General features: G+C 63.7%; 1 protein-coding gene across 5 annotated transcripts in view; it reads right to left on the reverse strand.

The window, feature by feature from the left end:
* Positions 1-2835: 2835 nt before the first annotated feature.
* NFIC (nuclear factor I C) overlaps positions 2836-20525 on the reverse strand; it is a 38589-nt gene continuing 20899 nt past the window's right edge. For 2 of the 5 annotated variants that reach the window (XM_066205485.1, XM_066205484.1), the window contains exons 3-11: positions 11968-12039; positions 11379-11453; positions 11148-11271; positions 10516-10640; positions 8773-8901; positions 8475-8659; positions 6908-7067; positions 5206-5291; positions 2836-3109 (exon numbers count right to left, since the gene is read on the reverse strand). In XM_066205485.1, the coding sequence (XP_066061582.1) occupies positions 3092-3109; positions 5206-5291; positions 6908-7067; positions 8475-8659; positions 8773-8901; positions 10516-10640; positions 11148-11271; positions 11379-11453; positions 11968-12039 (974 nt within the window). In that variant the 3' untranslated portion in view covers positions 2836-3091. The remainder of the gene's footprint in view (positions 3110-5205; positions 5292-6907; positions 7068-8474; positions 8660-8772; positions 8902-10515; positions 10641-11147; positions 11272-11378; positions 11454-11967; positions 12040-20525) is intronic. The other 3 variants (XM_066205487.1, XM_066205486.1, XM_066205488.1) reach the window with 3 other exon arrangements.

Raw genomic sequence — 20525 nt, forward strand, 5'->3', positions numbered from 1 at the left:
CCGGACACTGGGTCCCCCCCGAGCTTTCTGGGGGGGGGTCTCTGGCCCGGGGATCCCTGCCGCCTCCCGCCTCGCTGCCTTTGGTTGCTGGAAGCAGAAAAAACAAATCAAACCCCCCCCCCCTCCAAAGGGAAGGAAAACAAAGAAAAGAGAGGCAAAGCAAAGGGGTGGCCGCCCCCCCGGCCGGTGCCCCCAACAGCTATTGCATATTCCGGTGTGTTGGCGCAGAGGATGCATCGGTATTACCAACTGGAAGACGTTTCTGAGGGGGAAAATCGGTTTGAAAAGAAGAAGAATAGAGAGAAAAAGGGACTTTTCCGGCCGAGAAGAAGCCATGCAGGAGGCGAGGGGGGGGGGGCAGCGGCCCTCGGCCCCCCCGGCCCCCCGGGAGCCCCGGGCATGCAGCGACTCCCTCGCACTGATATCGGGTCCAGTAATACTTAGGCTTCGAAGGCAAGGCACATCATGTGGTATAAAATTTCGTGCAAATTAGGAAAACATGGATTTTTTTTTCTTGTGTGTTTTTTTACGGCTTTTTTTTTTATATATATACAGATTTTTTTTTTGTTGTTGGTTTTTTTTCCTCTTTTTTTTTTTTTTTTTTTTTTTTTCTCTTTTGCTGAAGGGGAAGGTAGAGCCGGTTAATAAGAGTCTGCCATGCACAGCATCAGCCAGCCGCGGCTGGGTTGAGCCAGGTCACCAGATCCTGTTAAAGCACCATGCAGTTTATTTGTCTTTTTTTTTTTTTTGTCTTTTTTTTTTTTTATGTGTTTCTTTTCTCAGATCTTTTTAAAAAAAACAGGTTTCCCTCTCCGCCAAGCGCTTTTTTTGTTGTTGTTTTTTTCTTTTCCTTTTTTTTTTTTTTTTTTTTTTGTTGTTGTTTTTGTTTTGGGCTTTTTTTTTTGGTGGATTTTCTCATTTTCTTGTCCTTTCTGATTATTTTTCTGTCTCCCGGGATTTCCTGCGTCAGCCCTTTCCCCGGTGCCTCGTTGTGCCGTCCCGGGGGGTGAGAAGTGGGGGGAAGCGGGGGGAAGCGGGGGCCACTGGGATGGGGGATGCGATGCCGGTGGTCCTCGGGGCGGCTCTGGGTGCCAGGGGAGGGGGCCAGGCAGGTGGCGACGGTGGTCTCGGTGACATTCCCAGCTCCTGGACATCCCGTGGTGACTTCTCTCCATCAAATCCCTTTTGGGTGTCCCCTGGGCCGGAGATCCTTTGGGGAGCAGTCTCCTCATCTCGCTGGGGACAACGGGCACCTTCATCCTCTTCCTCCTCCTCACCTAGGCGGTCGCGGGGGTCCCTCTGCTCTAAGGCACTGCCACGTCCCTGCGTCCCCTTCCCGGCCACGCTGTCACCGCACGGGACGGGGGCGGCCGAGCGCTTCCTCCCGCGCTGCCCTCGGCCGGGGGCTCCTCCGGGAAGGCCGAGACCCCTCCCCGCCGCAGTTCAGGCACTTGACGCGGGGCCAGGGGCTCCCGGGGACACCGGGGGACTTCGAGGGACTCCAGGGTCTGGCTCTACCCTCGCCGTTGCTCGGGCTTCTTCGATCCATCCTTCTGTATCCAAAAAACCCCCCCAAAAAACAAAACAAAACACAAACAAAACCCCAACAAAAACAAAAAACAAAAACAAAAAACAAACAAACAAAACCAAAAAAAAAAAAAAAAAAAAAAAAAAGCCACCCAAAAAAACCAAAACCACTAAACCCAAAAACCCCAAACCAGCCGTCCCGGCAAGCCAGTGCCGGGGACTCCTCCTCGAGGACTTCTCTTCCTTTTTTTTTTTTTTTTCCTTTTTTTTTTTTTTTTTTTTTTTTTTTTTGTGATTTTGTTTTCTTCTTTTTTCCTTTTTTTTTTTTTTTTTTTTTTTTTTTTCTGACGATTCCCTCTTAAAAGTGCATTTCCTACAAAATGTGCAACACAAGCGCACCCTCTCCTGCCTCCCACCTGGTACCTGTCCACAGGAATGCATAGCTCAAACACACGGACGCCCCCCGCCCCAGCCCCACGGAACCCCCGGGCGCGAGGACACGCCGGGAACACAGGGACACGCGTGGGAACACACGGGGCCCCGGCCGGTGCAGGCTTGGGGGAGGAAGGAGACCAGAGAGGTGGTGACCGGTGCCCCGGCGCGGGCTGCGACAGTCCCCAAGCCGTGTCCCCGACGGAATCGGGGTGCAACCGCCCCTGTGACATTTGGGCCGTGGTGGGAGAGTCCCGACACCGTGTCCACGCGGAAACCGAGGTGCCACCGCCGCCGCGACCATCTCTGGCCGTGCCCATGCACCCTCTGTGGTCACGAGCCCCCTCCTCCTGTGCCACCCGCTCGATCCACTGTGCCACCGCGTCTCCGTGCCACCGCATAACCGTCACCGTGTCACTGCAGCACGATGTCACCGTCCCCGAGGCGCTCGCACGGCACGGTGCATCACCCGCCCCGACCGCGAGCACGCCCGGTCCGCGGGGCTGCGGCAGCAGGAGGGGTTCCCCACCCCGCCCCGCCGCACCCCACCCCAGCCCCGGGGCTCCCCGACAGTCTGGGGCCGGGGGGGTCGGCGGGGGAGGTTTTGATCTTTTTTACTCACATAGAGGAGAGAGTCAAAGCCGTTTGCATATTCGGCGAGCGGCCGGCGGGGCTCGGCGCCGCGGCCCTGCAGCCGCTCCGGGAGGCATTGCTGGCACGACTTGTGTCAGGTCTCAGCGCGGCGCCGGCCGACGGGGTAAATAATAGTGTTTTTTTCTTTCTTTCTTTCTTTCATTTTTTTTTTTTTTCCTCTTTCTTTGCTTTCTGGCGCATCGCCGGGGTGGGGGGAAAGGTCCTCCTGGGATGGGTTGTTGGTTTGTTTGTTTTTTGTTTCTTTTTTTTTTTTTTTTTTTTTTCCATTTTAAAACAGTTTGACCCTTTTCCTTCTTCCTTTCCCTCGCTCTTTCCTTCGGGTTTGGGTTTTGCTTGTCGTCGTCGTCGTCGTCATCGTCGTGAGGCCGCGCTCTCCGTCGTCACCGCAAGGCTGGGCCTGGTGCTCGGGGACGGGGATGTTCCTCTGGGGGTGCCTAAAGCAGAGGAGAAGGGAGGCGAAGGGGCGGCACGGCGGCGGTTATCCCAGGTACCAGGACTGCCGGGAGAGAGGAGAGAGGCCGGCGTTAGTGCTCTGCCCCGCGGAGCTGCCTCGTCCCCCGGCCAGTCCCCAGAGCCCGAGACAGTTGTCCCCGCGCTGTCCCCTGCTCGGCGTACGGGGCTGGCGTCCCCACTCCTGCACTGAATGTGTCCGTTCTCCACAGCGCGGCCACCCGCGTTCCCCCGGGGGCCGGTCGCTCTGCACCTTCACAGTAAAGGCGACTCTCCCCGAGAAATGGTGCCACTTGGGGACAGGTCGGGGGGTGGCACAGCTGGGGACCCCGCGAGGTGGCCCCCTGCCACCCTCCCATTGTTCCCCCCCCAGCCCCAAGTTCAAGTTCATTCCCGATTACCTCATGTCTGGTTTCCGTTGGAAACGAGACAGCTCGGGGCCGCTGCTTCCCTTAACCCTTCCAGGCCCCTCCACACATGACCAGAGTGCGGCAGGCCTCAGCTGCCCCTTCCGGGACACCGCCTCCTTCCCCCGTGCCTCAGTTTCCCCAGGCAGGGCACCCTTGAGCCCTGGGGAGCCTCCCCGAGCATGACTAGGGACACATGTAAACAAGGACTCTGGAGGTCCTGGGACTGCGATTGGCTGTGACCCCGTCTCTGGACAAGGACTCTGGCCCCTGCTCCTCCAAGGTTCTCCTGGTGCTGCCCCAGGTCTCCTCTTCAGATACTCAAGGCCCTTGGGGTGCCCACCCCATGTAGAGGACTGGGGAAACTGAACCAGAGTGGGGGTTGTGATCAGAGCCGGGTCTCCTGTGTTTTTCCTCTGGAACGGCACAGCACCCTCGGGTATCCCAGCTCATGGTACCCAAATCTGACAGCCTGGTACAGCACAGCACCCCCGGGTACTGCTCACAGCCCCCAAGGGCCCACACCCCGGCACAGCACAGCACAGCACCCTGAGCACTTCTCCCCAGCCAGGGCAGCACCCCAGGGTGATGAAACACGGCACCGTCCACACCCCCATCCCTCTGTCCTGTCACCGGTGTCTCCTGCCAGGCAGGACTGCAGCCACGGCAGCTGTCCCTGCAGGGAACACTGAGGCCAGATCACTCATGTCACAAGTGAGGCCAGGAGCTGCCACCCCTGTCCTGGCACCACAGCACCAGCTGCAGTGCCTGCTCCAGAATCCAGGACTAAAGGAAAGTCCCTGGAAAGGCACACACGACCTCCCGCTGCAGGTGGAGTGGCCATGGGCACAGCTGAGTGAGAGCAGATGCCTGTGCCCACACAGAGAGGGGCCCATGGCCCTGGTGCGCCTCCTTTGGGGATGTTGTGGGCACCTAGGCAGGGTGGTGCCAGGTGGTGCCAGGCAGGACACAACCAGAGCACGGCAGTGACCTCCCTCTATGACCGAGGACTTGTGGTGGCCCTGAGCCACCAGCAGTGCCTAAAGCCCTGGCACGGGGTGCCTGTAGTGAGGATATCATGGCAACAATGCCCTTGAGCCACAGCGGTGATGCCAAGGCAGTGATGCCCACAGCAGCAAAGCTGGCAGTGGCAGTGCCAGAGCTGCAATGATATGGTGGTGATGCCCATGGTGGCATTGCACTTGGAAATGACCCCACAGTGACGTACACAGCAGTGGTGCCCAAAGTGGCACTGCCCACAGTAGCAACACCCATGGCAGTGATGCCATGACGGGGACGTCCACAACGGCAATGTTTGCAGTGGCCACGCCAGTGGTGGCAATGCCAGTGGAGACACTCCTCGTGGCCTTAGACGTGGTGGCAAGGCCACGGCAGCAATGGCCACAGAGGTTAAATCCACAGTGGCAGTGTCACACGGCAGCGATGCCACAGTGACGATACCCATGGTAATGCCCACAGCAGCAATGCCTACAGGAGCAATAAACATGGCAGCAACGCCAAGGCAGTGATGCCATGGTGGCAATGTCCTCAGCAGCGATGCCACGGCAGCGATGCCACGGCAGGAGTGCCATGGCGGGGATGCCCACATTAGCAGTGTCACATCAGTGACAGCCACGATGGCGATGCCAGCACTGGCCATGCCCACGGTGATACCATGGCAAGGCTGTCTGGGGCGAGGGCAGGAGGGTCCCCCCAGCAGCATCCCCGCTCTCACCTGTGCCTGATAGATACTCCCAGGATCCCTTGGTCCTAATCCCACGAAGGAACGGTTCGCAGGGGGCGTGCCTGGTGCAGAGTAGGCTGGGGAACAAATGAGAGCTCATTAACGGGGCTGTGGGTGGCACTGCCATTGTCCCCACCGGGGCCAGGCCCGGCCCTCTCCCTGGCACTGCTGAGACGGAGCTCCCTGGCACCCGGCGCTGGCAACCAGGCGACGTCCCTGGCTGTGACCTGATGACAGGCGAATGGTGCCCAGGGGTGCTGCACCCAGGGGTGCTGTGCTCGGACGGAGCCACCCGTGGTTTCAGGGCAATGACCAAGGCTGGGGGGGTGAAGTGCCCCGAGGTGCAGAAGCAGACGGTGCTCCCGGCTGTGCCCGTGCTGCAGCTTCCAGAGCCGAGCTGCCACGGGGAGAACAATGGCAGCCACCAGTTCCACTTGGCCACGCCACCCTGCTGCCACCTCCATCCCTTAGCTGGGGATCCAGCAGTGGGACCTCCAGCCCTGCTGAGCTTATGGGTTCAGTCCTGCTGGAAGCAGAGTGCTCCCAAGGGGAATGGGGGATTTGGAGCCAGCTGCACCACTTGGGGACAGCCAGTGTCCCCCTAATGTATCCCTTCCCTGAGCCTGCAGAAACTTGCATTCCTCTGACCCTCCCCAAGGCTGTGACCCCGTTATCAGTCAGGCCACCCCATGCCATCCCATGCTGTCCCCTCCAGATTGTCTAGGATTTGGCTTCTCCATGCCATGGGATCTCCACACCTGCTGACCAGCTGCTGACAATCAGTCATGGCCCATTACCCAGCGACAGGGTAATGGCTCGAGCAGGCAGGACTTGACTGTGTGGGGACATGGCAGCCACTTGGGGTGCCATCTCCCATGGGTACAGCAGGATGGGAACAGGAACAACCCCCTCGCAGAGCGTGGTGACGGCAAAGTGTCCCACCACTGTGGCATGCACCCCCGTGCCAGTCTAGAGTGACACCGGCGCCCCTCTGGCTGTTGGGCCCAGCACCCAAAACCCTCCTGGACAAGGCACTTATGGTCTCTGAGGTGGAGCAGAGGGCAAAGAGTTTGTCAGCAACTCGTGCTAACAAAGATCCCAGGTGCCACCTGCCAAGGGCCCTGGGGGACCCACACACAGTCCCTGCTCTGGTGTCACTTCACATCCCCAACAAGATCAGAATCCCCGGCGCCAAGGACCCCACGGCAGCAAGAGTACAACAGCCCACACAACACACCAGGCACACTGTCCCTAGTCCCAGTGCCACCCGCGTGCCAGCTGGTCCCCGTTCCCGGCAGCACAGCCACCACCATGGTGGGCTAAACAGACACAGAGAGGCCACAGCCTCCCCCACAGCACTGCCCACACCAAGGGTCTGGGCACACTGGTTTGGGGAGCCCTGCCATGGCTCCTCTCATGCTCAGAGGGACAAGGGGTTCGAGCTGGTCCCCGGGACCAGCACACAACCCCCTGGCTCAGCGGCCACAGCAGCCACGTGCCCAAACCCTGTCCACTCCGACCTGCCTGAGACCCAGCAAACTCATGGCGTGCCAGCTGCCACCCTCTCCCCGGCTGCGGGGAGGCCACCTCCGCCAACATCCCCCCAGCACCGGGACAGGGGGACACCCTGGGGGGCTGCGAGAGGAGGGGGCCAGCCGGGCCGGGGAGCAGGGTGGGCGCCGCGGGTGCTTACTGGGTGATGTCGGCGAGGTCGTCCCTCCCTCGGAAGTTGTCGTGGTGGATTTGGTGTCAGGAGAGACGGCCAAGCGGGGCATGCCGGGGGGAGGTGGCGGCGCCAGCATCTGCGTGGGCAGGTAGTGGCTGGGCACTTTCACTTGACCACTTCCATTTAACTGGGGACAACACAGACAAAAAACAAACAGCACAAGCCATTAGGATGCACGCGCACACCAGCACGGCTGGGGAGCCCCGGGGACACCCCTGGCACAGGCACGGGGTGTTCCTCACTGCGGACATGAGTTTGTTGGGTCTCAGAGCAGCCCTGAACGGTCGGCGTTGGCAGCAGGCAGGAAATGACGGCGGGACAGGAGGGATTTGGGGGACGGTGGAGGCCATGCCCCACAGGGGTCATGACCCACAGTGGCACGAGCTAGAGCCAGGGCATCGGGACCCCTCTCTACAATGACAGGGGGTCTCTGAAGCACTCCCTGGAGGGGTAAGGGCACCCAGAACCTCCAAAGGCTCCTGCACCAGTGCTCATGCCCAACCCGGCTATGGGCTGCTCCTGATCCGGTGTCCATCAGCCCAGCATTGAGCCACTGCATAGGGGAACAGCAGCCATGCCCCTCACCCTGGCATCAGGCCCTGCAGGTGAGGAGAAACAGGGCAAGTGGTGGGCAGAGGTCAGAGGGGCTCCCCAAGAGCTCTGCATCTGGGAAGACAAAGGGGGGTACAGGACAGTATTGAAGCAGAAACACCCTCAGGCTCCAGCTTTGGGTATGAAGGGTGCCCTTCATGGGGTGTGTGGGGTGCTGGTGGTGTGGGGTGTGCTGTGTGTTGGGGGCGCCAGGTGTATGGGGTGATAGTTTGGGTGCTGCATGCACTGGGTGCTGCATGTGCATGGTGCTGCTAACAGACCTTGTTGGGTGATGGAAGCACGGGGTGTGGGCTGCTGGGTGGGCTGCTGGGTGTGTGGGGTGTGCGGGATCCCATGTCTGTGGGGTCCACTGGGTGCAGGGGGTGCAGTGCGCTATGCCAAGGGAAGGCCCACAGCATCACAGGGTGGCTCTGCCACCCCCGTGGAGACACTGGGGACACGGGTACAGTGAGGAGCTGACGGGTCACCCGTGGGCTCTGCAGGTGGATGGGGCACATCAAGCCCATCGCTCTCCTGGACACGCTGGTGGACGGTGACTGCACGGGATGGCCACACACCCCTGGCAGACGCCTTGCTCCCCCCCAACACCCCAACTCCAGCTGACGGCTCAGGCCCAGCACCCCAACACCCGCGGCGCCCCGTGTTGAACCGGGGCGTGGCACCTCCATCGCCGCAGACACGAGGTGCCAACAATGGAGAAGGCGCAGCAGCGCTCCCAAACCAACGCACGGCACGGCTGGAGCTCAGCCCCAGAGAACACCCCACCGGTGCCACCACAAGACCCCGACTCCCCCGTGCGGCGGCAGAGGTGAGGGCGGCGGTGCCGGTCCAGGGGACTCTCCTCGGGCAGCCCGGCTGGCAGCAGCCCCCGGCGCCCACGGCAAGGTAAGCGATGGGTGCGAGGACAGGGCTGCGTCCTTACCGGTCCGGGCTGCTGGTTGGACGGGTCGCAGGCCAGCGAGACGAGATCTTTGAGCGGGTCCTGCGGGTTGAGATGAGGCGGGTACCGGATGGCCGTGTGCGGGAAGTAGGTGGAGGCCGTCTGGGGAAGGATGGAGGTGGTGGGGAAATGCAGCGCAGACGATGGGTGCGGGCTTCGGGCGATACCTGCGGGTGACAGCAAAAGGGGACACACAGCTGTGTCACTAGCTAGTGGCTGCCTTAGCCCCCCGATCGCTCAGCACTCTCTCTGGGCCTCGTTTCCCTGGCAGGACACTCACCACTGTGCACAGCGATGACAGGACGGTGGTGCTGTGTGAAGCTGCTCAGCCGAGGCGAGGAGTCCTGGGGTGACGGGCTGTTGAAGGGGGACTTGTCCATCTCTGTCTTCTTCACGGTGGGGGAGATGCCTGGGGAAAGCAGGGTGCAACGTCAGGACCTGCCATGGGACCCCAAATCTCATGGCTGCTGCCATCTCAGCTCAGGGTTGGGGGAGCTCATTCCGGGGGCAAGGGGCACCCTGGGGTCAGGGTGGGCGTGGGGAGGGTGGTGGTGTAAGCATGTGTGTGTGCCGGCAGGAGGGTGGGCACCTGTGTGGGCACATCTGCGTGCATGAATGTGTGTGTATGCGTGTATGCATTGTACCTGTGTGTGTGCACATGCACACCCGTGCACAGGTGTGTGTTCCTGCAGGCGTGTGCATGCGGGTGCACACAGGTCTCTGTGTGTGCGTCCCATCCTGGTGGCAGAAGTGGGTGCCCTCACAAGTGCCACTGTGACCCTGCAGCCCCCACGTGGCACACACCTTCCCTGGCACGTGGGACTGTGGGCTACAGGAGCTCCTGAGGAAGCAGAGAGGTGCCAGCATGGGGGTGACCTCCCCAGAGACCCCTGGAAGCAGCAGCTGCCCAGGTCCCCGAGGCCACCCCGGGGCATGGCGAGGTTGGCAGGCACATTAATCCCCCAGTGCTGTGGCTTTAGCTCTGGCCATTTGGCCTGAGCCTGGTAATGGGTTGAGCCCTTTCTCAGCCGTGCGTTAGGAGGATTTCCCAGAACATCCCGTACAGGATTGCCAAGCCTCCCTTCTGCCTAGGCTGAGTCCCGCTGCCAGCCAACCTCACCCCTGTCCGGGTCAGCCACCAGCATAGCTCCCTCCTGCCTCCATGCACCATTTTGGGGAGAGGGCTGCACCTTCCCCAGGACCCCTCATGCACCAGCCCCATGGGGCAGGATGGGGCACAGTCCCTTGCACACAGTTTGGGGGCTGGACCTGCATCTCTCAAACCACCCAACAGGATCGGTGACTCCAGCCCTCCAGCCGGGACCATCAGGCTCTGGCAGGGCTAAGGGGCTGGTGTGGAGCCCACCCCGCTGCTGGGGGAGGCAGGAGAAGAGCCAAGGGAGGAGGAAGAGGAGCAGCTTCTTTGCCTGCACCTCGGGTTGTGGGGGGAGCGGCTCTGCCAGCCCTGCAGCATCGCTTTAATTAGCCCAGCCCCCCCTTTCTTAATGAACAGCTAATTGGGGCTTGTCTAGACAGGAAAGGGAAAAAAACCACCAAGCCAGAAAGCTGTCCACAGTGATGTGGGGCTGGGGGAGCCGACTTGGGGCTGGGAGAGGCTGGTGTGGGGCTGTAGTACCAGGCATGGGGTAGAGGCGGGGTTGACCCTACAGAGAGAGCCCGTGTTGAAATGGGGGACCCTGTAGCAACACCACAGCCCCCACAGAGCCCTGCCCAAAGTGGGGGGCCACAGACACACTTGGGAACCTACAGAGAGCCTGGGCCTAAATCAGAGGGGTTTGACAGCAACCCGTGGAAAAGCAGCAGGGCTGTTCTGGGGGACTTGAGGGTGGCACTGCAGCCCCCACAGCCGGTGTGTCCTGTGACCTGAAGGCCCACAGGGACACCGGGGCAAGGACAATGCCCAGATGGTTACAGGCGCTTCTGGCAGCAGTTTGTGGAAGGCTGGGAGCAGGATGGGGGCCCTGGGGCACTGGAAGGGCACTGGTAAGGAGGTGACACCTACCCCCTTCCATGTCTTCTGTCCAGTTGCGGCTGCTGCTGGTGGGGGAGTTGGAGGAGGTGTAGTACTCGCCCCCAGGGCTGGTGTCGATGTCATCCTCCATGGACCCCGACTTGTGTCGTTTGCTCCTGGGGACAGAGAAGGGTCACAGAATCATGGAATGGTTTGGGTTGGAAAGGACCTTAAAGCTCATCTTGTTCCACCCTCTGCCATGGGCAGGGACACCTTCCACTATCCCAGGTCACTCCAAGCCCTGTCCAATCTGGCCTTGGACAGTTCCAGGGATGGGGCAGCCACAGCTGCTCTGGGCACCCTGTGGCAGGCCCTCCCCACCCTAACAGGGAAATCAACCCATCTAACCTTGCCCTCTGGCAGTGGGAAGCCACTCCCTTGTCCTGTCCCTCCATCCCTTGTCCAAACTTCCTCTCCAGCTCTCCTGAAGCCCCTCTAAGCACTAGAAGGGGCTCTGAGGTCTCCCTGGAGCCTCCTCTTCTCTAGGCTGAACACCCCCAGCTCTCCCAGCTTGCCATGGGTCAGCGTCAGCCCGTGGCAGGATCTGGCTGCCCCTCGCCTTCCCCACGGCCATGCTCGAGCTGGCCCCAGCACCACTCTGGCACTGCTCTGGTGGCACCTACCCGCTGGAGGAGGTGCTGGGCAGTGTCCTCCTCATGCCGGTGCTGGAGGGGTTCAGGTCATAGGCCAGGTGGCCCTGCAGCTCCCCCAGGGAGAAGTTTGGCCCTGTGCCTGTCACCACCGGTGCTGTGGGGAGAGAGGGGGGTCAGGGGGGCTCGGTGGAGAGGGGCTGTTGGGACACTGCTGTGCCCGGGCAGCCAAGGGTTGGGCTGTGGAATCACAGTCACACTCACTTCGGGACACCTGGATGAGCTCGGTGACACTGAACACTCCCGAGGTGACGAAGCTTTCCTGGAAGTCTGTCGAATCTGTGTGGGAGAGAGGAGGGCGTGCTGAGGGGGCAACAGGACCACCCCTCCCATCCTGCATTGCCCTGTAGCAATGCTTGAGGGTACCTCAAATCCCCACTGTCCCCCTCCTCAGCCTCCACTCTCTGCTCCAGCAAGAGACCACCCCAGCTGGTCCCCTCTGCCAAAGACACCCTGGACCTGCTCAATGCCTCAGTTTCCCTGTGGCTGAGAGTGCTGGCAGGGCTTGAGGCTGCACCTCCACCATGGGACCTCCATGGCAGCTGCTGTCCCCAAGGGTGGTGACCTCAGTGGGACTCGGCTGAGTGTAGGACAAGGCTTAGGCTATGCCCAGCTCATAGCAGGGGCCAGGCAGCGGTCGGCCGGGGCTGGGAAACACCAGAGCTGTAGCACAGGCAGCTTGACGATGTGTCATGGGCTCCTCTCCCCCGCAGGGACCTCCCCATGGCAGGGACCTTGGGGTCAGGCTGGGGTGTCCTTGTCCTCTTGCCCAAGTCGTGCCCACTGCACTCACCCAGCGTGATGGGTTTGCTGTCCTCCTGGTCCGAGCCAATGCCTGTCCGGGGGCTGCTGCTCTGCTCTGCATCTGCAAGAGGAAAACCCACCAGGGTGAGCCCTCCGTGCCAGTGTCAGCCTCCATGCCAGTGTGAGCCAGGGCTGCCCACCAGCTGACTGCCTCCTCGTTGCCGTGCTGGGGGAAACTGAGGCACAGGCTGCCCAGCAGCTCTCACTACACAGTAGGCCCACCACCAGGCTGGTATGCCCCCAGCCACTGAGGAACAGTCACCAACCAGCCCCCCTTGCCCTCCATGCCAGCAACAGGAGCAGGGACAGCCCCACATGCAGGATCTGGGCACTGGCACAGGAGGGGAACCCCTAGTGCTGGGCCAGGTGATGGTCACCTGGCCCTGCTCCAGCCTCCTGCCTCCTCTCCAACCACATCTGTGACCCAGTGCTGCCCCACCAGGCAGTGTCACCACAGCATGGCACCTTGTGGCACCTTGTCCTGCCTCTGCCCAGCTCCTGCAGGGCAGCAGGGCTTGGGGCAGCACCTGCTCTGACCCTGGGAGCCCCATCTGGCCCTGCTCCCTCGTGGCTAAAAATATCCTGGCTCAGATGTTGAGCTCAGCAGCCCTGGCATGGCCTGGCACAGCCCAGACACTGCAGTCAGGAGCATCCTTCCTCACCTGGCTGCTCCCAAAGCTCTTCCATAACTTTTGCCATGTATTTCTCCCCCATACTCCTTCTTCCTCCTGCTTCTCCATCCTCCTCCTCCTCCCACCCCTTAGCCTTCGGCATTTCTCTCTGGCAGCCTTGGCAGATGTCAGGAAAGGGCTGAGACAACCCAAAAACACCGTCAAAAACACACAGCTGCCACTTGGCTGGACAAGTTATGCATGTGGGCCCCATGCCACCCCTCATCCTGACAATCCTGTGTGCTGCCCATTGGGCAGATTATCCATGGGGGCAGCGGGACTGTGCCACCTCCCAGCCTGACACCGCTGTGTGCCCACATCCCCCTGGCACTGCTCAACGCCAGTGCCGAATCAGCCATTTTGTCTCCCTGCCCAGCTGCCGCGATCCCCGCCACCCACCCCATGCCAGCCTGGTACCAGGCTGGCAGCTCCATGGCATCCTGCCTTGATGCTGCTCACCACCACCAGCCCCCACCCCCATGCCCACACCCCTGGCTCCCTCCAGGCAGCCATTTTAGGGAGCACAAACTCCCCCTGGAGACAGGCACAGGGTTTTTTCCTTCCCTTCTCTCCATTTCTCTTTTTCTAACCCTTTTCCCCCGTTTTGAAGCGTCTGCATGCCCAAGTATTGGGGTGTAGGTGGTGGGAATCAGCGGGGCACAAACCAGCTGGAACGGGGGGAGTGGCAGCGGGGACCCCCCCGTGTATCCACGGGCACCGCGTGGCCGGACATGGCCCCTCCTCGCCTCTAAAAACAACAAATCTGGCGGCGGCTCTGGAAGTGGTTAGTGGTGGAGCACAGCCAAGGCGCGGGACGGAGGCTGGCGGTCACAGCCTGAGGCTGGCCTGGCTCCCCACAGCCCCCCACTGTGGCTTCAGGGCTCCTTGGACCCCATTTGCCTCGCAGATGGCACCCGCTGGCCCAATCCTGGGGTGCTTGGCCTCTGGGTAGCCCCCCAGGCCATGCCCTTGCCTACCACCTCTGAGGTGCCCACACAGCCCTTGGCTCAGCCCGGGGACCTCCACCTCTGCTTGTCTTGAGGTGCCCCATATGGACCTTTGCCCACACTAAACCACCCTAGCCTGGTCCCTGTTCCCCCAGCGCACCCAGGAGGGCCACCGCTAACCCTGGGTGCCCCCCGGGTGGGTGCCATGTCCCCGTACCCCCACACCATCCTGACCCAGCACCACCAACGCCACCTCACCGACCCCTATTCCAAGAGACTCTTTGGGGCCCTGCCCCCAAACCGAGCACTCTGCTCCCGCAGCAGCCCAGGGAGCACCGGGGACTTGGTGGAGCTCGGAGCTTTGGCAGCAGGGCCAGCCCCTCCCAGCCCCCCAGTGTCCGGGCTGATGGAGGCAGCGGCTGCGAGGCTGGGGCCGTGGGCTCGGTACCCCGGGTGCTCCTCGTGGCTGGGCGGCTGAGCTCGCCAGCAAATTTCTGGCTGCCTCCTCGGCGTGGGGCGGCCGGGCCAAGTGCTGCTCTCACCGCCATGTGACAGCCGCCTGCACCGGCTGGCGTGCTAAAATGGCGAAGGGAGCCCTGGGCTCACGGGCCTCGCTCCCCACAATGGGTGTTTTCGGGAGACTCCACATCCAGGACCCAACGAGTGGCTCGACCGCACCAGAGAGGAGAAAGAAGTCTGTAAAGCTCCTCCATGCCCCCGCTGCTTCGTTGCTCCTGCGCCCTCCACACCCCCTCAGAGGGCCGGGAGGGGGGAGGGAGCCGGGGGTGGTCCTGCTGCCACATTGTGGGGAGCTCGGGGGGGAGGGGGGTCAGGGCCAGGGTCGTCTCCAGCGAGGCGGAGGAGAGTGCTCAGCGCCCAAACAGGTCGATCCAATCTCTTTTAAAAATAGCCAAGTGTGTGCCCGGGGGGGGCGCGGGCTGCCTGGGCTCTGGGCCGCGCTGGCAGCCTGGCCCTGTGCCACCCATTGAATTATGGATCCCGCACCCCGGCCCCGCTGGCTGGCACGGTGCCCCCGGGCCCCACGGCGACACCCGCCCGCGGTCTCAGCGCATGGGAACGACCCCCGGGCAGCAGGGCCGGCCCTGGGGGGTGTCACTGCAGGCCGGGTGCCCCCCGGGGCTGGCGCAGCTGCGGGAGAGCCCTGGCTCGGTGCCCGAGCGCTGACGGTAACAGGGCACGGTGTTACCGGCAGCGGCGCGGGCGCAGGCGCAGAGGCTGGAGGATGCCGGGGGCTGGGGGAGCTGCTGGCGCCGGTGTGAGCAGTCCCAGCCCCCCATCGAGGGCCGCAGCCTTCCTCCTCCTTCACCAGCTCTGCCAGCCGAGGGCAGGGAATGGGCAAGGGTTCAGCACTGCTGCCTGCAGGCTTCTGCCCCGTGCCTCAGTTTCCCTTGGGGCTGGCTGGGGGGGGAACTGCCCCCATTCCTCATGTTCTGTGGCCACACAGCCCCAGCACCTCCTCAGGTGTCAGTGCACTCCTCTGGCTGGCCGTGGGGACAGCGTGGGCCGGTAGGACCCAGAGTGAACAGCCTGGTCAGGATGGAAGATCCCTGGAGACCGGAGGGAGCCAGCGCACCGTGGGGCAGATCCCACTGCAAGAGCTGGCGCGAGCGAGGCTGTAGGAGGGTGTGATTTGGGGGCCCCCAAAACTCCTCATTCCAGTCTCACAGGGACCCCCAGGTCCGAGCGGCACTGCCCGTCCCAGTGTCCATCCCTCTGCCGCCAGGCTGGGGTGGCCCTTACATAAACCCGGAACAGTCCTGCTTGTGTAACCTCCTTTATATAATACCCTGAACCGCCGCGTGTGCCGGGTAAATCCTGGCTGAGCCGGGCCGGCCGGCGCGCCGGGGCGCGGGACCCTTCCTCCGCGCTCCTTATAACGCCCCGGCCCCCGGGCCCCCCGCCATGCCCGCAGTGCTGCGGGGCCGGCGGGGTGAGGCGGCTTTGCTGGGCCTTAGCCACGAACGCTGCGGGGGCGGCAGCTTCTCCTCCCCCTGCCGAGCGAAGCCCCGGGGAGGTCCTGGCCGGAGGCATCCCCCGAGGTGGCGGGGCGGTGGCGGGGGGAACGGACGCGCCCCGCTGCCACGTACGCCGGCCGCGGCCAGCTGGCCCGGGCGGGAGCCTGGGAGGCGCGAGCACGTTGGCCGGCGGCTGCGAGCGAGCGGCGCTGGGAGCGAGCGGGTTTGTCCTCGGCCGACCCCGGGCGGCATGGGGAGATGGCAGCGGCCGAGGGGAACCCCCCCAGGCGGGCGGCGCGGCCGCCCCCTCGCTCAGCCCTGCCAGGCCTGGGCTCCATCCAGGGCTGCCGGCGCCCGCGGAGGCAAGCGGGGACAGATGGCAGCGGGGAAAGGGATGGGGAGAGTGGGAGAGACAAAGGGAAGGCTGAGCCCCCCCTTCCCTGGGACTCTCCCCTGCGGGGTGCTGGCATCCAGTCCCTGCGCCCTGGGCTGGGGGCACCTGCGGGTGCAGCTGCAGGGAGGGGGTGGGAGAGAGGAGAGACGGATGGGGAAGGGAGAGAAAGGAAGGGAGGGAGGGGGGAGGGAGGGAGGGAGAAAGGAAGGAAGAAATTAAAGTGGAGAGAAAGGGAAAGGAAAAGGGATAGGGACAGGGAAAGGGAAATATGCTGCCACTATGTTGCTGCCCCACCAATCCCAGCCCCGTGGCAGAGCCCCACAGCACAGCCAGCCCCCTCCCCGAGTCTGATGGGCCCCCACCATGGCCCCTCTGATGCTCCTCGAAAACCAGCCCCTGCATCACCACCACGCAGGCTGAGGCTGCAGGTTCAAGCCCTCCCCAGGACTGGCCAAGACCCCAGTGCGGGGGCCAGTGTGACAGGGGACTGTCCCCATGCCCCAACTGGCAGTGCCAGCCCTAATCGGGGGTGTCGGGGCACACCGGGGGCTTGCCGGCGTCTGTTCCCCGCCTCCCGCGGCCACGGGTAGGAGGGAGCACCGTGGGCATCTGCCACCCCAGCTGTCCCTTGCCAGCGCAGCACGAAACCGGGCATCCGGCCAGGATGGCAACTGCGGCCCCGAGGAGGGCACGGCGCTTGCCAGCGCGGGGGGACGGCGGGTGGCGAGGGCGGGGGACGGCAGGTGCTCGTGAGAAGAGCTCGCTCATCTTTTATTCATCGGGTGCCTAACGGTGCGCGGAACCGCTCTGGCCTCTTGTCCCCTCCGGCGGCACAGGACGTGGCACCCTGTGCCAGGTCCCCGGCAGGCACTGCTCCCGCTGCCGGGGCCGCCGAGCTGAGCACGGCGCAACTCGCTTCAGTGGTGACGCGATGCCGGGGCTGGCAGCGGGCACTGCGGGGAAGCCGTCCGACTCCGGCACGCCGCCGGCTCGGCGCACTGCGGGAGAGCCGGGGAAGCCCTGACCTCCCCAAGGTCGCCGGCACATCGATCCGGAGAGCTCGAGCACATGGAAACCGCCCCGGCCGTGCCAGCGCCAGGCTCGCAGCGGGGCCGGGCTCAGGAACGGCGGGACCGCGGGCAGTGACGCTGCAGAAGACAGGGGTGGCGGGGGGGTGGCACCCTGGGGTGCCCCCTCCCATCCTGCTTCTTCAGCACGCAGCCCTCAGGGCAGGAAGCCGGCCCCTGCGGATTCTCGGCTGTCTCGTACCCTTGTGTCCTTTCCTGTGGGGGTCTCCTCCTGGACTTGCTGGGCTCTGCCTACCTCGTTCCCCTCAACCCCGGCCTCCCTGGCTGTTAAGGAGTAGAGATATCAGGAACAGGGGGAGGGGTTTGCCCATGTTCATCTGTGTGCAGGGGGGTTCTCCAGCCTGCCTGCCCACCGGTGCCCAGCTCTGTGAATGGCAGATCCCAAATATTGTGAACCCCATCAATCTCCTTACGACCCTGGCGATAAATATTTGCGCGGGGGCTGGCAGAGCGGCGGTGCCCGGGGAAACGCCTGCCCCTCCATCTGGAGGGGCTGAGCAGACGCTTGGCACGGCCGGCCTGGCATGGCCGCAGCGTGCCTGGGAGGAGAGCCCTGGCACGGGCTCCCCGGCAGATTGGTGCCATCTGCCTCGCACCGCACCCAGCGGTGAGGCTGGCGGGGGGAGATAAGGGGCTGCCAGGCGGTGGGAGACGCAGATGCTGCCACAGCACGGGGGTCCCTGCCTCCCCCCAGGTGCTGTCCGCTGGCGTCGGCATGGCTGGGGCTGCCAGGAGCTCGATGCCACCCTGGAGTCCACTGCCTGCTTGCCCTGGGCACCCATCTGCTCCCACCCCACTCGGCCTGGGGGCTCAGCCAAGGGGCACTGCCGGGAAAAGCTCACTGCAGGGCAGAGCCTCGACCCCCTGCCCCGCTGAGCATGACGGCTGGGGGCGGGGGCGGCGGGGGGGGCAGAGAACCTCAGAGGGTGTGAGGGGCCAGCACTGACCCTTTTCTGCCTCTCTCCAGCTATGGGGGCCTGGGTGCGATGGGGGTGGGGTCCAAGGATGGGAGCTACCTGCATGGGGAGACAAGGACGGGGGGATGCATAGATGGGGATGCAGAGATGGAGGCACTATTGTGAGTGAGTAGCAAGGGAGCCCACGGAGGTGGGGAGCACTAGCGGGAGGATGCAGGGAGGGGGAAACTCTCCTCCCCCCCCCCCTTCCGCCCGACTGGCTGCTGCCGACGGGAGCTGCTGGGAGGAATCTCTCCGTTATTCTCCGAAGGTCCTGGCACCATCGGCTGGGGAGATTGATTACCATTTTACTGCAATGCTTTTGACTTTCACCAGCGACCTCCGAGCTCCCCCCAGCCCCCCCGCCCCCCCACCCCCCCCGCACACCCAGCTCTGGGCTGCAGCACAGTCCCCTCCCCCACTGCGGTGTGCACAGCCCAGCCCTCACCCAGCCCCGCACCCATCCCGCACCCATCCTGCATCCAGCCTTGCTCCTATCCTGTACCCATCCTGCATCCAGCCCTGCTCCCATCCTGCATCCAGCCCTGCTCCTATCCCGCATCCAGCCCTGCTCTCATCCTGCATCAAACCCTTCTCACATCCCCTGCCCTTCCCGCGCCCATCCTGCATCCAGCCCTGCTCCTATCCCGCACCCATCCTGATCCCATCCTGCCGCAAAGGTACCGGGGGTGGCGGTCGCAGGGCTGGGTGCAGGGCCGGTGCTGTTCTGGGGAGGACCCAGGCGCCCGGCACTCCCTGCACCCCACAGCCACCCCTGGGGCCAGCAGGGCTGGGACGGAACCTCCCCCCAGCCCGGCACAGGTCGTGCGTCAGTTTGCCCCCTCGGGACCACGAAAAGCCGAGGATAGGGAGAAGAGCCGAGGGGCCTTTGGCATGGGCCTGGGGGCGCTGTCCGGACGCTCAGCCCCTGCCGAGGCTGCCCCAGACCGCGGGTGGGGAGCGCAGGGCCGGGGGCTCCTCCATCCCCCGCCTCCCCAGCGTTGCCAGAGCAGCGGCTGGGAAATTGTGCTGACACCGGCAAAACCGGGCGGCGGGGGCGGGGGAGCGCGGGCGCACGTGCTCGGGCTGATAACGGTGGGCCGCGGGGGCTGCGGGGAGCCCGGACTGCCCGGCCGGGGGGCCCTGCGCGGGAGAGACCCCCCCAGCCCCCTGACTTTGAGGCTGGGGATGCTGCAGGCGGCTCGGAGGAGCGGGAAGGCAGGTGAGAGGAGGCAGGAGAGGGCAGGAGCGGGCAGGCAGGAGGGAGCAGGAAGGAGGGAGGAGGCAGAATCAGGCAGGAGGGGGCAGGTAAGAACGGGCACTGTGCCGGGCAGGAGCAAGTAGCAAAAGGCAGGAGCGCAGCATGTCGGGCAGGGAGAACCTCACTGAGCCCACAAGGCTGTGGTACAGCGATCCGCAGGACCCCTCGAGTGCTGTCACCAGCCTGGCCATGCCATGCAGGGTCCCGGTGATGTGGTGGCTTCTTCTCTGCCTCAGTTTCTCCACCAAGGTGGGAGGCCAGAGACCCCTCCCATCAGCCACAGCCTGACAGAACATGCCCACTGTGGGCTAGGACTGGGCCATGCCGAGCAGCCACCACCCAGCACCCTGCAGCACCCCAGGGATCCCATGGTATTGCTCCTGGCCCATCCTGGTCCCCCTTAACCAGGGCCAGAGCGACCTTAACAGTGAAAGTGAGAGGCTGCCAGGCCTTATCAGAGAGTATTTACAGCCGCTGTGTTCCCAATTAGACAGTCAGGTGACTGTGGCTGCTGGGGACCCAGACACTGGGGTCAAGGTCGCCTGTGGAGGGGCGGGGGGTGGCAGAGGGGCAGCCGCCTCCAGGGGACAGCAGCTGGACATGGCAGGGCCAGGGAACCTGAGAGGCACACCAGGTGGCACATGGGGACCCCAGTGCAGATGCAGTGGGGGTCCTGGTCCCTGCCTTCAGCTTGGCCACTGTAGGGCTCCCAGTCCACCATCGGGGTTCTCCCAGTTCAGCCCAGTCCAGGGTACTCCAGTCAAGTGAGACACTGCACCTCCAGCTGAGCCAGCACAGGGTGCCCCCAGTCCGGCCCAGTATGCCATCCCAGTCAGTACAGGGTGCCCCCAACACAGCACGCAGCACCGCAGTTCAGCCCAGCATGGCCACGTCTCAGCCCAGTACAAGACACCCCATTCCCTCCGCAGGTGCACAGGACACCTGCAGCCCCCAGCCTGCCCCCTGGGCCCCCCCATTCCCAGCAGAGCACCCACCCTGCCCAGTGCCCCGCTGGGAATCGGCGGTGCCAGGCCGCGTTGGGTCCCTTGCTGCCCCGGAGCAGGAGAGTCACATGCACGGGCACGGGTGCGCGGTGCTGGCAGCACACGTGCTCACACGCCGGGAGACACGGCTGGGCAGGCAGGTCCTGGCTGCACATGCATGTGCAACCATGTATGTGCCCCACACCAGGCGCAGGGTCTGGCCCTGGCGATTCCCCGCTGGAGGCTGTGCCCCGCTTTTCCCCAAAGCCAC

This window comes from Chamaea fasciata, unplaced genomic scaffold, assembly GCF_029207755.1.
Source record: "Chamaea fasciata isolate MVZ Bird 193981 ecotype frontalis unplaced genomic scaffold, bChaFas1.0.hap1 SCAF_28, whole genome shotgun sequence".
In the NCBI taxonomy this organism is placed as follows: domain Eukaryota; kingdom Metazoa; phylum Chordata; class Aves; order Passeriformes; family Sylviidae; genus Chamaea; species Chamaea fasciata.